This window comes from Protopterus annectens, chromosome 4.part0 (genome assembly GCF_019279795.1).
Source record: "Protopterus annectens isolate FY-2018-M chromosome 4.part0, PAN1.0, whole genome shotgun sequence".
In the NCBI taxonomy this organism is placed as follows: Eukaryota; Metazoa; Chordata; order Ceratodontiformes; family Protopteridae; genus Protopterus; species Protopterus annectens.
This window is the reverse complement of record NC_056733.1, coordinates 776,388,560-776,404,359: the sequence shown is the minus strand read 5'-3', so window position 1 is coordinate 776,404,359 and position 15,800 is coordinate 776,388,560. Positions and strand designations below refer to the sequence as shown.

Sequence of the window (15,800 nt, the reverse complement as noted above, 5' to 3'; positions counted from 1 at the left end):
AGTAGCATAGCTAGCTAGCTATTGGTTGGGTGTTGCCTGAGTTCTGTTTTTAAGACAGGCAGTTTGTGCATTTCTCTGAGTAGCTGAAGAATATAATTCCAGATTTTGGAGAGGTTACTTGAGTAAACAGCATCCCCTGCAGTACTGGAGGATTTAACAAGCAATAGGAATTTGTTGGCAGATCTTCAGTCTCTGCCGCTAATGTAGAACCAGAGTTATTTTGGAGTGCTGGGCATTTTTGTGGCATGTAGATAAGCTTAGGTGCACTGATACTTGGTAGAGTGTTAGGTAGTGATTCATAGGTTCATACTAGGCTATCTGCCCTAGGGCATTTATAAGCCTAGCCAGAGTGGTTTGGCTTTCGCCACCCATTTTAAATTAATTTTGCTATGCCTTTTTTTGAGGTTAGTATACTGTGCCTCTGTCTAACAGTGACACAGAAGTGATAGCCGGGTACGATCTCCCATCCACTCATCAAGATTCCTCTTGAAGAGAGTCAATGTGGGACTCTGCCTAACCTGGACTGGGATTTTATTCCAGAGTGAAGGGAGAATCTGGGTTATGAATCTGTCCCTCCAGCATGTCCTATTTATTTCATTGCTGAGGTTCAAGTCTCATGGGATTTGGATTTTCTGAGGTGCAGCATGTCCATTAATTCGGGTTGGACATGGCTTTATCTGAGCAGGTGGTATGCCACTGAGTAGAGCTGGAGTTTCTTTAACCGGGCAGCATATGGCATCTGTTTGAGCCCTTTGATCCTCTTGGTGAGGTACTTTTGGGGTCTTTCCAGTTGCTGCAGGTGTCTGGTAAGGTACATCCCAAAAGGGGCATTGTACTCAATTATGGGCCTGATGAGGGATGAGTAAAGAATGACTTCCCTGATCTAGATGTGAATCCCTTCATGATTAGGTGGGCTATATAAAATGTTTTTCTAACCACTTTGGCCACGTGGTTGTCAAATGAGAGATTGCTATCAACTTGGGTCCCCAGGTCCCTAATGACTTCTTCTGTACTTAATGGATTACCACCTATGTGGTAATTTGTGGCACTTTGTTTTGCCAAAGGGGATGACTATACACTTTAGCTTGAGGTCATGGCTCTGGCACCAGTTGTCTGTTTCTATGAGGCCCTTTTGGAGGATGCTTGTGTCGGCTGGAGAGTTGATTATGGCCCAGTTTGCAGTCATCTGAACTTGGTCAGCCACAGTCCTTCCGTGTTGGCCTGTACCCGAGAAATATATACCGAACAAGAGAGGTCCCAGGACTGAGCCTTGCGCCACTTGTAACTGGTTTGGAGTCTGACATGGCTCCAGCAATTCTAACCATGTGGGTTCTGTCCTTGAGCCAGTTTGCAACCCATCTAGTGACATAGGGGTTTATATTTAAGCTGGTGAGCTTATCTATAATGCCAAGGCTTTTTTGAGGTCCAGGTAGGCTGTGTGGACCACCTTCCCTCACAATGGCCTTGGTGACTGTTTCAAAGAAATCGACCAGGTTTAAGAGGCAGGATCTGCCCTTAACAAAGCCAAACTGGGTAGGATCCAGTGTCTGTAGGTCCCCAATATCTTTATTTATGAGGTCCATGATGATCCTTTCCATAGCTTTGCAGACCAAGCTAGTCAGGCTTATGGGATAGTTTCCAGGATCCGTTGAGGCACCACCTTTGTGGAGAGGGACCACTGTTGCTCGCCACTCTTTGGGTACATATCCTGTAGTAAGGCTAAGATTGAACAGTAGTTTTATGTTTGGGTTTAGCTCTTCTTGGAGTTCATGTAGGCACGCCAGGACACCATCTAGTCCCATTGATGCTGTGTTTTTGCTTTGGAACCTGAGCATCTGAGATGTCAGGGGGCAGCACTCTGTTGGGATAGATATTTGCCCTTTTGGTGGGGAGAAGGGGGAGCAGTTTGCACTGAACCTGTCAGCTAGGATGTTAGCAATGTCTGTGGGCTCTGTGTATTTTTTGTAATTTTGGACTCATTCTGAGCATATCTGGGAATTCCCACCCAGGTTCCTAACATAACTAAAGAAAACCTTGTGATTATCCTTAGTGTCCTGTGCAATTTTAAGCTGGCCTTAGACGATTTTATGAGTGCCCATAGTTTTTTGCTAATACTGATCAGAGATGCCTTCCCTTTTTGGGATTTTGCTCTATCATGTAGTAGCTTCCTCCTTCTATTGTATAGTTTGTTTATGGCTGGGGTCCACCAGACAGGGAGGATTGGGTCTTGGTTTTATTTGGGATTGCATGATCCATGCATTCCTGAAGGTGTTCATAGAATGCGTTTATAAAGGATTCTGCGGTCTGGGGCGTATTTTCCACAGGCCTAGGGGCTTTGAAGGATTGGTTTTGAGGTGTGTGAAATTTGCTTTAGAGAAGTTTTTCACTGTGGTTTTCTGGGCAGGGGGTGGGGTCGGGATGTGAATATCCAGTGAGATTAGTTTATGGTCTGATCTTACCAGTGAGGGATACACTTCTGGTCTGGTGCATAGTGTCCCCATGTTGGTGATGATCAGGTCCAGTATGTTTTCCCCTCTTGTGGGAGTGGTAACAAGTTGTTCCATAGCATTTGAGTTTATAAATTCTAGGAACCTTTGGGCTAGGGTGTTGGAGCTAGAGTAATGCTCCCAGTCTATGTTTGGGTAGTTGGCCCAATATAATGGTGTTTGGAGAGACCTTCATATTTTCCAGTATTCTCAGGAAGGCCAAGTGGGGTTCCTGTGTATGGGAGGGTGGTCTGTAGCAGGCTATAAACTGGAAGGCAGTTTTACCCACAGTTAGTTGCACATGGATAGTCTCTGATGATTCAACCTGGAGGTGTGGGTATCTTGAATATTGATACTCCCCTCCTTTTGTGGTTCGGTCCAAGTTTAACAGCATGGTATGAGGTATAACCTGGTAGTGCTGGGGTGCTCTCGAGAGCCTTGAACCAGGTTTCTGTTACTGCACAGATATCGATGTTCTCCATGCTAAGGAGAGTTTGGTCGTGCATCTTGAGGTTTAGACTTCTGGCGTTGAGTAGCATTACTCTTAGTTTCTTATCCCTTGTGATACCTATGGAGGTGGGTTTGTCTTTTGAGCCTTGCCTAAAAAAGGCACTATGGGGGTAGCAAGAGCCTTTGCCAATATCCGAAAGCCCAGGGGTGCAAGCCGTCCCTAGTGAAGCATCGTGGCTTGTCGAGCATGTCATCCCAGGCTGATAGGCACTGGATCCCCTTTGAACGACACCAACACTTAAGCCAATTGTTGAAATTGATCATCTTGTCTTCATATGGTGGCATCATTCTTGGTGAGGGTAAGATGCTACTCAAGGTCAGGGTCATACCGGCCTGGGCTACATGCTCAGAGAGCTCCTCTATGTCTCTTTTCATGTAGTCCAGGAGGTCTCAGGTCATTCACACCAGCATGGACAATGACTGAGTCATATTTGTACTTGCCTTGGAGTGACCTAAGTGCTTGTGTTATGTGGCAGATCCTAGCGCCCGACAGGCAGCTCACCGTGACCTTCTCCTTGTTCAGCCTGGTGCAGTGTGCCTGATGATAGAGTCACCTATTACAAGTGTATCAGGTGTGTTGTTTAGCCTTAAGGGCTGTGACTGTTCACACTGGCTTTGTGAGCTATGTGTTGCACGTGTTTTGTTTTGGGGTAGTGGTTGCTTGGGTGTCTGCTTTGGAGGTCTCTGCTGCTTAGGCAGATTTTTATTTAGAGCCTCAGAGTATGTTTTGTGTGTTTATGTGTTTGGTTTGTTGTCGGTAGGTCTATGTGAGACTGGAATTGTAGTGAGTGTGGTTTCCTTCTCCTCCTGACTGGTTACCAGTACTGAGTTGAGAGAGCTTAGCCTCCAGTTTGGCTATATGGTTGCATCTCTCACATGTGTTGGAATTTGTTGGGAGGAGGAGAGGGTTGTCTGTGTACATGAGGCAGTTGTAACATTGCCTCAAGATTCCCAGATTCACCAGCTGGACCGGAGAGGAGATTGACAACTGACCTTTGGACATGCTAGAATAGTATTGGGAATTCCTTTATAATTGAAAAAAGGGCCAATGGGGAACAAGGTACTCAAGGGGAGTTTGTGAGGGTGTAGTGCTTTTAATTTTTAGAGCTGACTTATATAATTGCTTTAGTGAGCAAGTGCCAGGTAACTTAAATGCAATGTGTTACAGGTAACTTAAATGCAAAACGACAAACAGTAACTTTCTTTCAAGTGAAACAAGGAAATAAGTACAGTAAGCAATACAGATATCACTAGGGATCCACAGAAGTGCTAATTTTAGGTGGAATTAGCATTTCAGGGAAATAAACAAACAACAAGCATACAAATAAAGCTAGATTCAGCAGGCCTGGACCTAGTCTATGCTACAGCAAACAAGGTGTACCAATTTCAGTAAGAAACAGTTAGAATATGCAGGCACTATAAGCCTTTAACCAGAAATTCCTGCTCAGAAGGGCAAAGTCCAGCCTCTCCTCCCACAAGAGTGCAGACCACAATCCTTCTTAACGTAAAATAACTGGCCTGAAGCCCAAGTGCTTAAACCAGAACTAATACACTTTTAGAATAACAGACACTGGGCTCTCAATCAGCAGTTCCTAACTTAGAAGGATGTAAGCTACCTGTCCTGCCACCACAGTGCAGGCCACAAACCTTCCTAATGTAAAACAACTGGTCTGAAGCCCAAGTGCTTAATCCAAAAGACTTAGAAATGATAGCTACACTTTAATCAAGTTACTACCAGCAGTAATAAATACAACTGAATACTTTAAAGAGTGCCTGGATTAGTGCTCAAGTTATACAAACAAAGCTAGATTCAGCAGGCCTGGATCTAGTCTATGCTACAGCAAACGAGGTGTACCAATTTCAGTAAGAAGCAGTTCAAATATGCAGGCACTATAAGCTTGAACCAGAAATTCCTAGCTCAGAAGGACAGAGTCCAGTCTCTCCACAAGAGTGCAGAACACGAACCCTCTTAATGTAAAATAACTGGCCTCAAGCCCAAGTGCTTAAACCAGAATTAATACACTTTTAGAATAACAGACACTGAGCCCTGAATCAGCAGTTCCCAACTTAGAAGGATGTAAGCTACCTGCTCTGCCACTACAGTGCAGACCACAAACCCTCCTAATGTAAAACTGGTCTGAAGCCCAGGTGCTTAAACTAAAAGGCTTACAATGAGTTACACCAAGCAGTAATAAATACAATTGAGTACTTTTAAGATGACCAAAAGCAAAATAAAGTAGAAAAACACAAATACAGTAAAAGCAGATAATTTTTTTTTGGAAAGAGAGAAAGGAGTAGCAGAAACTAAGCTGATTGGCCTTCTCAAATGCTCTCCCTGTACTGGGTAGAATGAGGTAATGACACTAGACTGGGAGGAGGGTCCCAGATCAAATTTACACTAGGCAACTGCAAAGCCACCAACTATAAAAACACTATACCAACAGTGAGGGAGGGTGGGAAACAAACTGCAGAAATGTTACTCACAGCTGAAAAGCAGCAGTGAGCCTTTAAATGAAAGTTTTAAACAGCTAAAGGAGCCACTAGAAAAAAGAGTTTAACTGCAACAAGTTATCATAAACAAACAACCCAACAGATGCTTAATAAGAGTGGACAATTTCCAGTTAAAACTTCACACACAGTGAAACTAGCTAGAAAAAATACACAGTACACAAAGTGCTACAAACAACAAAGAAATAAAGAACAAAATAAACAAAAAACAGGATACTTAATGTTATATATTGTAGCTCCGAGTTTGCTGAGTGTCCTTCCTTCGATAAGCTCACTGTAAAATGGCTGAACACTCACAACTGAGCTTCTTAGGTAACAGAAAGTTGAAACCTGAGACAGCTTTTAAGAAAGAAATCTCAAAAGAACCAATGAGGTGCTTAATCTAAGCTGTAGTCCAGGAGACCTCAGTCAGCCAATGACCTCAAACAATCCTCTCTCACTGAAATGCCTGATGGCTTTGGCTAAAACAAGATGTCCCTGAATTATGTGCTCAGACACACAGCCTCCACAAACACTAGGCCCAAATACAAGCCTGAATATGGAAATGCTACAAATATCCCCACTACTTAGAACAAACTGCAGAAATATTACTCACAGCTGAAAAGCAGCAGTGAGCCTTTAAATGAAAGATTTAAACAGCTAAAGGAGCCACTAGAAAAAAGAGTTTAACTGCAACAAGTTATCATAAACAAACAACCCAACAGATGCTTAATAAGAGTGGACAATTTCCAGTTAATACCTCACACACAGTGAAACTAGCTAGAAAATATACACAGTACACAAAGTGCTATAAACAACAAAGAAATAAAGAACAAAATAAACAAAAAACAGGATACTTAATGTTATATATTGTAGCTCCGAGTTTGCTGAGTGTCCTTCCTTCGATAAGCTCACTGTAAAATGGCTGAACACTCACAACTGAGCTTCTTAGGTAACAGAAAGTTGAAACCTGAGACAGCTTTTAAGAAAGAAATCTCAAAAGAACCAATGAGGTGCTTAGTCTAAGCTGTAGTCCAGGAGACCTCAGTCAGCCAATGACCTCAAACTCAATTCTAACCAGCGTAACTCTCTTAGAGAGATGCAGTGGTGTGTCCTGTGTGAAGTGTGTGTGCCAAATCTGGCTACTTTACTGTACCATGCTTCTAATTTTAGTTTTTCTGTCTTATTCAAGTTAGTAATAACTGATGAAGCATACAATACAGTTGGAAGACAGGATCTGGCTATTGATTGTCTAGTTGAGTCTGACAAATATGGCTTTATTGTATAGGGGGACCTAGCTGTATTTTTTATAAACTGAGATACATATTGATTAAACGCAAGTCCTACATCAATCAGTACACCTAGCAGTTTAGTTTGGGATTGTGTTTCTATTTTGGCGTTATTGCATGAGTGGATGTGAAAGGAGCATGCTACTTCTATATATTTTTTTACATGTGAAAAATCATTAATTTGGTTTTATTAGGATTTAGCAAGATATTAGAGAGTTGGTTAACCAGGATTTGATTACAGTGAAAGGCAGTTATTTGTTGTAGTTTTGGGAGGGTTTGTGTAGAGCAGATGGGTGTAGAAATTACACCAAAGGCTATAGAATGGCCTAGGCAGTACTTGATATCTGTATCTTTCATTCTCTCCGCTCCTCTCTTTTAATGAATGTCTCTCTTGTTTTACCTCCCCAGTTCAGCTGCCAGTGTTCCAAAATACCCTGATACAGCAGGTCATTCAGGCCCTATTTCCCAGATTATGAACACAAAGGGCTTGGATGATGAGCTCTCTAATTCCTCAAGAGGCATTCCTTTCAAATAATGTGCTGTAAGTTACAAAGAAACAAACCTACCAGCAGAAAAGTCATAGAAAAACAAAAGTACTTCTCAAGACTGGATATTTCATCAAGGACTGTATCCGTGATCTTGCCCTGGTCTTTCCTTATCAGTTATTTCAACCAAGCCTAGTCCACACTAAATGTACCTCCTTATCAGCAATTTCCTTCTGTTTTCTCACAGCAACTCTAATCATCATCATAACAATGACCATGCGTTAACCACTGAACATACAATCCATTTCAGGGGTGACTCGGCAGCGATGTTAATTTAATACATCGACTTTTCCTGAAATGAAGTTATACTTGACTTGATATTCACCCTTTCGAATGTATGGCTTAAACTTTCATAATAAAATAGTTACTTTAACTTATTAAATAACATACAAAGTGAAATTGTCCACCAAGGCCTCTTTTCATCCACAAACCAGACCAAAAGGGGTAGAGTAAAATGTGTGCGCACAAAGATATACACATACATATATACATGTAAGTGCTTTACATGAAGCAAAAATGCAAACTCTAAGAAAAATTACAGATCAGGAAAGAACTCCAGATTCTGCAGCTGTGAGGCAGAAATGTCAACCGCTAAGCTGTTTTGCTTCAGGCTCAAAAAGCCTAAAAATATATTTCATTTAGGACAGTTTCCTTAAGAATAAGCCCTGCATTTCTGTGAAACAGAATCTCAGCTTCTGCCTTAAAATCAATCAACTGGGCCAGTGCATTCTTCTCAACAGCAGAACAGGGAAGGGGAATTAATCACTTCACTGATTAGATGTAATATGCTATCCATATTCTTTGTTTTGAGAATACAAAGAATTCCATTCTTAAAAAACTGTGTCAAGGTGCATTTCTTTTGGCTGTAAGTACGGAATAGCTCATTTATGGGACAATTAAGGGCGACTCCACAATAGTGGATATCACTTCTTCAGTCTTCCCCAAAAATCTCCCCAACACAGAACAGAGAGGTACATAATAGAGCTCACTTGAGTACTTAGCTGTTATTTCACTACTGGATTGGAGGTGCAATGTTCTGAACAGTTTACCCAAAGGTGCTTAGTTTCCCACTCCTGAAGAAATACAAAGCAAGTGCTAGAACCCCACCAGCAAATACTTCAAATATGTCAATGTGAGAGCAGACCTTAACTTGAATCTGCTGTCTACGGAACAGCTTGGAAAGGAATTAGAAAATAGCTTAGGATCATTTCCCCAAATAACTGATGCAAACTAAGAAAATGGGATGCTTACATACATATTACAAGTATGATTCCCAGGAACATGGTAGTTAACAGAAAAATCAAGCATCCTATTCAGCCATGCTGAGAATGACATCAAACCACTCTCGGCTGTAGAGTCAAAAATAATAACTGCACTTCAGAGACAAACTTGTTCTGCAGAAGTGTAGGGGAAAGAACAACCTGAAGGTTAAGCAGATTTGTAGCATATCTACCATGTTCATTTGAAAGCCACTGACTGAACATGTTTCAAATGAAAACAGGATCAAAGTCTATTCAATGAAAAATAAAAAAAAAATGTCATTTCATAGGGGACAAACCTCCCTCCCCTACTCATAACACCAAAACCATGAGCTATAACCTCTGCAACTAAAATAATCAGCTCCAAAACAATGAACTATAATCTCTACAACTAAAATAATCAGCTCCAGGCTCATTATACCCATGGGGTAAACAGAAATTCCCTTCTGTAGAAAACTCTTCTGATAACCTGGACTTTCAAACAAATGTTTAAAAACCACATTTCAATGAAGCAGTCGTTCAACCAAAATGTTTATTCTTCTTTGTAACAGGTTGGCAGATAGTAGGGAAAACATTGACTAGGTAGGCTACCTAGGCCTCATCTGCAATGAAAATCTGTTTTGACATTCATTGCATCAGACAGACCTAGAGAGAAAGTGTTCACCAAAGTAGTACTGTTATGGAAAGAATGACCTGTAATGGTTTTTAGTGAGAAAGTCTGCTTCTTAATGGCAGCACACACGTAAAAAGAAGGGATTGGTAAAAGAAACAATGAAGTGATACAGAACAGCACTAAAAATAATATAAAACAAAAAAAGTTAACAATAAATGGGGATAGGGTGAGCCATATATTAAATAGTTTTGGTCACAGCAAACTAGGTTCATGACTGAGCAATTTCAGGTACACTACACCTGCCTTATGATCACTCCTAGCACTGTGCAATTACTTCTGAGATGCAGACAGTTTTAACCATGCAGGATCCTAATTCCTTCCATCATAATTCCTAAATGTGACTGCCTAATGAAGAAAGACCACTGAGACAGAAAACATGAAATGTAGTGCAGAAAAATGTTTCTAAATACAAGACAGAACAACATACCTTGTCAGCCATAACTGCCAGGAAGACATCAAAGACTTTGTCAGCTACTGCAATCACACACTGGATCATCCCTGCAATGAGAAAATAGGCAGAAGTTTTAATTAATTAATTAATTAATTAATTAATTAATTAATTAATTAATTAATTAATTATTCATTCATTCAACAGAAACAAGCATGGAGACAAGCTTACAAAACCAGGTCTTTAAAAACACCTGTGTGAACAGGTCCTTAATGTCACTGAACATGCCAGTCACTGAATGGTGCTCACCTTTAGGACATCTCACCAGTGGCTTAGCACAAGGTGATTCTTGCTCTACTCCCACTGGCAAATCATTGTATCAGGTCAATTGCCTAAAACTCCTGGGATGACTTACATCTTTCAGCTGACCAGCAGAGTCACACTTTCCTACTTATTCCCAAGATCCAGCAATCTAGCAAACTGAGTGCATTAAAGAGAAACATTTGGGTGTGAAGGCTTTTGCCCAACTAGGGAACATCTGTGACTGTTTCTTGACTGGTACAACAGTTACACTGCTGGCTTTCAATTAATTAACCTAACTAAACATCTCACTCACCTACTGACCTACTCATCAAAGCAATGGGATGGAAGGACTGTCATGCCCTTCAGTAGTTTCCTATTAAAGCCCAGATTAAATTTGATTAAAGGCATGGCAAGGCAGTTTGAAGACAAAAGTCAGTCTCAAACGCCCTGTTATAGCTTACCTGGAGAAATAAAAATGGAGGCGTGAGCCTAGTAATTGGCATGATCTCTCAAAAACCTGGTATTACATTATGTGACTATATTAATCACATTATTTTTCTCAAAGTAATGACAGTTAGCAAATCTATACATCTTTAACTTGTACGCACAAGTTGTTATGTTGGAGCCAATCTGACTCTGGACTACATATGCAAAAATGTAGGGTTAAGTAGAAGCATCCATGATAGACTCTGCAGCAAAGTCCTACATAGATATTATCTGGAAGTATACAACTGAAGAATCAATGCCACTCAGGGAATCTTCTAAGAACCAGGAAAAGGACTACCTTTTAATATAAAGAAAAATAAATTATGTGCAAATCAGATGACATGATCTAGTAAGTGACTGTTAGAAATTAGCCTAGAAGTAAAACAGGAGAGAGTTTGCTAGTTTCTCTTGGCCTCATCTGGTGCTCAGGACAAGGCAGAGGGAAATAATGCACCACAAATGCTCTTTTGGCAGCCACAGAAAAGAATGCAGAAGCAACAAGTAAATGCAGAGCCACATATATATATATATACACACACATACATACATATATATATATATATATATATATATATATATATATATATATATATACACACACACACACATACATACATATATATATATATATATATATATATATATATATATATATATATAGATATATATATATATATATATATACATATACATGGGGCCTGCCATGAAAAAATGAGACAAACAGTTGGAATGGCCTGGCACAGAGAATTAAGACAATTCATTTGCTAATAATTCCTCATTACTCAGGTAGCCCCACCTGACCAAAGTCCATTTTCAGAAGTGACCTGGAAGCAATATCTGGCTAAATGACTTGTCAAAGTCACAGAATAGACAAATGAGCTGAGCCAATCAAATCCTGAACCACAAGAACTAGAGGTTACAACCTTGACTTCTGCATCAACAGCCAGACTTAAAGGCACAGGGTTTGATTCCCTCATTTTTCATTTGCCTACTTTGTGACCTTGAACAAGTAACTTAGGCAATGCTTCTGACTTGCTCCAAGAAGGAACTGTGCGTCTAGTGGGCCTACCTGGTTAATGAATAGGTACTACTTGGTAACACTGGTGGTCAACATTGTTGCCTTCCAAGCAGATGACTTGGGTTAGATTCCCATTCAATGCAAGAGGTCTATGCATAGTACAGTTGTGTACACTTACCATAAATGTAGATGTTTGAGTGTATTCACTGTTGCAGTCATTACATTTGGGTAATCTGCTGGCAGGTTGCCCTCAGTTGGCCTGCTTAACAAAGTCTTGGGTCCTGCATCGGTTGCTGTCCCTTCTTCCATGACATCAGGTCGTCAGGGGTATAAAACATGCAACCGATGCCATTTTCATCAGTTTTTCTTGCCCCAGATGTCCGGAGCCCCTCAAATGGTGAGCAAAATATATATATATATATATATATATATATATATATATATATATATATATATATATATATATATATGCAAGTAATTTAGAACACACAAAAATAATACCTCCAAATAAAAGCAAATACAAAAAAAGGCTTTTGAGCATAGTAACAGAAAGAGGTATAAAAAGAGAAAAGTAGGGGTTGGCGGGTGGGTAACCAAGACTGCAACAGTGAATACACTCGAACATCTACATTTATGGTAAGTGTACACAACTGTACTATGTTCTTCGTGTTTCACTGTTGCAGTCATTACATTTGGGTAGAATCCCAAAGCTATGCTTGGGAGGATGGAATTATGCACCATTAGTCGCAGCTATAAGGCCCTGCAGGACAGCAGTTGCAAAGCCTGCTCTGGATTTAGAGAAAAGAGGTAAATGGTAATGTTTGGTGAACGTATGAACTGAGCTCCAGGTAGCAGCTTCTAGAATGTCTTTGGCAGGAACCCCTCTGAGAAAGGCTGCAGAAGTAGATGCAGCCCTGGTGGAATGGGATCTAATCCCCTTGGGGACAGGTTTACCATGATGCATGTAGCAGAAACAAATGCAATGGCTTATCCATTTTGAAATTGTCTGCTTTGAGACTGCCTTTCCCTCTCTGCCCCTGTAGCAAATGCCACCAGTAGTTGCTCAGATTTTCTTAGAGATTTTGTCCTGTTCAAGTAGAATCTTAGTTGTCTGTGTACATCCAATAAATGTAGAATCCACTCCCCCTTGTTCTGTGGCTTTGGGAAAAAAGTTGGCAGATGAATGGTCTGATTAAGAGCCACACTAGATACCACTTTAGGCATAAGGGACAGATTGGTCCTGAGCACTACCCTGTCCGGGTAGAAAATAATAAAAGGCTCCACTGCCATGAGAGCCTGTAGTTCTGAAATCCTTCTAACTGAAGTGACTGCTAAAAGAAAGGCTGTCTTCCAAGACAGAAATTTTATGTCCGCAATAGCAGCTGGCTCAAAAGGAAACAGTGAGTTTTTCCAACACAACATTGAGGTCCCATGCATTAGTTGGTGTTCTCCTGGGAGGTCTTACATTTTTGGCCCCTCTGAGACACTGTTTTAGCAGGGGATCAGAAAACAGGGGAGGCTCTGTGTTGTAATGAGCTGAAATGGCAGAGGCATGGAGTTTTATGGAAGAGAAAGATAGGCCCTTGTGAAGCATCTCAGTTAAATATTGCAGAATCTGAGGAATATTGGCCATTTCTGTACTTATTCCTTGTGCCTGATTCCAGGCACAGAATCTTTTCCATTTTTCAGCATAAGATTTTCTAGTACTAGGCCTTCTAGCCCCCAAAATGACATCCATCACAGGTTTGCTGAGAGATGTAACTGGTGAAATTACTTGATTAGCCATGTTGCAAGATTCAGAGTTTGGAGCAGAGTGTGTAGAATTTGAAAGTTCTGCTGAGACAGTAGATAAGGTATCTGAGGCAGGTACCATGGAGGAAGGTGTGACATATTGCGTAGCAGCGGGTACCAGTGTTGGCGAGGCCAGTCTGGAGCAATCAGAATCACTTTTGGTTTTTCCTGTCTGACTTTTAGTAATACCTTGGAGAGTAAAGGCAGAGGGGGAAAAGCATAGATTGATATGTTTTTCCAGCTAAAGGATACAGCATCCACTTTCCAAGCTTTTTTGTGATGGATTCTTGTGCAGAATTTGTCCAACTGATAGTTTTGGGGTGAGGCAAAAAGATCTATGTCTGGGCTCCCCCATTTGTGCATCAACTTGCTGAAGATTTGCGGATCCAGTTTCCATTTGTGTGGGTCCATAAGATTTCTGCTTAGTTCGTCTGCCAGAGTAATTTGCTTTCCTGGCAGGAATTGAGTTTGAAGATGTATTTGGTAAGTCAAGGCTGTGTTCCACAAGGCCATGGCTAGTCTGCAAAGGGGGTAGGAATGGGTACCTCATGACTGTGGTGTTGTCCGTCTTTATCAGTAGTTGTCCTGAATGAAGAAAGTCCTTGAAAGCTGTCAGAGCTTTCTGTACAGCTAGCATTTCTCTTTCTGGTTGATATGCAGGTGCATTTGATTTGGGCTCCATTCGCCCTGGATGCATCTCCCTGCCAGATGCACCCCCCTCCCAAGCATAATCTGATGAGTCTGTAGTCAGGGTTTGGGTGGCAGAGGGCAGAATGAATGACAGTCCCTTGTTTTGGTGACAGGCCTCTGCCCACCATAGGAACTCTTGCTGCAGGCAAGGAATGATATGAATCATTGATTCCAGGTTGTGACAAAGTTGACTCCATAAGCTTTTTAGGTACCATTGAAGTTTCCTCATATGCAGTCTTGCAAATGGAATTAGAAGAATGCAGGAAGCCATGAACCCCAAGGCCTGCAGAATTTGTCTTGCAGATAGCTGGGTTTTTGTGGCCACTTGTTTTAAGTAAGTCATCAATTGGATTTGATTGTCTGGCGTGAGATAAGCGATCTGGACAGTTGTATTCAAGCTTGCACCCAGGAATGTAATTTTTTTGAGAGGGTACCAGTTGTGATTTCTTTTCGTTTATGGTGTACCCTAGGCAAGTTAGAAGCCTTTTTACAAACGCCATATGCTATAGAATAGTGTCCTTGTTTTCTGCCTGAATTAGACAATCGTCCAGATAAGGATAAATTTGAATGTTTCTTTGTCTGCAAAATGCAATTACTGGTTCCAGGCACTTTGTGAAGACCCTGAGCGTAGTAGATAAGCCAAAGGGCAGTGCAGAGAACTGGTAATGCAAATAGCCTGCTTTGAAGTGGAGGTATCTTTTGCAAGATTCCCTGATTGGAATATGCAGGTAAGCCTCTTTTAAGTCTAGAGTTACCAACCAGGCATCCTTGCCTAGCATAGGCAGTAACTGTTGTAGAGTCAGCATCCTGAATTTTGGAATGTCCAGGAAAGTATTTAGAATGTATAAGTCCAGAATTGGATGCCATGATTCGTCTTTTCTGGGTACCAGGAAAAGTCTAGAATAAAAACCTTGTCCCTTTTCCTTTTCTGGTACTGGTTGAATAGCCCCCATATCCATGAGGAACATAACTTGTTTCTGGGCCTCTGCCCAATAATTTGGAGGCAAATCTGGCCATACGTTTGGAATTGGCAATGTGTGGAAATGAAATCTGTATCCCTGGGATACTATATTTAAAACCCACTTGTCCTGGGTAATTAGATGCCAATTTTGTGCATGAAGTGCTAGTTTCCCCCCAAAGGGGCTGCCAAAAGATAAGTGCTTGGAAATGGCAGAGGAAAGTCAATGAGACTGTTTACCATAGGGGTGCCTTGCTACTTCCAGATTTGGAGGTGGAGGCACCCCATTGTTTTGTTCTGTAAGTGCCTTGTGACTGAAACCTGGAGCCTTTGGAGTGTCTGGATTTGACCTGAGCGGCTCTGGTGGGTACTGGAAAGGACCAATTCTTAGTAGGCCAGTGCCTACTGAACCTGGGTGGCTGCACTTGTAGGAAATCTTTTACAGTTTGCATAGATTTAGCTTTGTCTTCCATCAAAACTTCTGCTCCTTAAGCCAAGCATGCCTTCCTATCACAGGTCCAGTTACAGTGGCCCTGCAAGAGGCCTCTAAGGAATCAAAACCACATTGCAAAGTATGCTTTCCAACTTGTTCAGCTGAATGCAATAAATCCTGTAACTCTATTTTCTACACAGTCAGAAATCAACATCATTCTCTGTTTAAGTAAGCCCATGACATGCTGCTGATATTTAAGCATATGAAATTGACAGTTTAAAGCCCTGATTGCCAGGGTTGCAGACGTGTAAACCTTACCCCAACTATCTAGCACCCTGGAGTCTCTATCAGAAGGGATAGGATTTTTAGCAGTAGAAGCTTTAACAACCTTGGGACCCTGAGAAATTGTTTCAGGGTCAGCAGTAGGGTTTTTAAAAAGAAATTTGTGGGAGTCAGGAACACTGTAATATCTGTCTGGCTTACT

General features: G+C 41.2%; 1 protein-coding gene across 1 annotated transcript in view; it reads right to left on the bottom strand.

The window, feature by feature from the left end:
• PI4KA (phosphatidylinositol 4-kinase alpha) overlaps nucleotides 1-15,800 on the bottom strand; it is a gene marked incomplete at its 5' end in the record, with an annotated part of 2,160,482 nt that overhangs the window by 1,250,303 nt on the left and 894,379 nt on the right. The window contains 1 exon segment of the mRNA XM_044068731.1: nucleotides 9,677-9,747. Within this exon segment, the coding sequence (XP_043924666.1) occupies nucleotides 9,677-9,747 (71 nt within the window).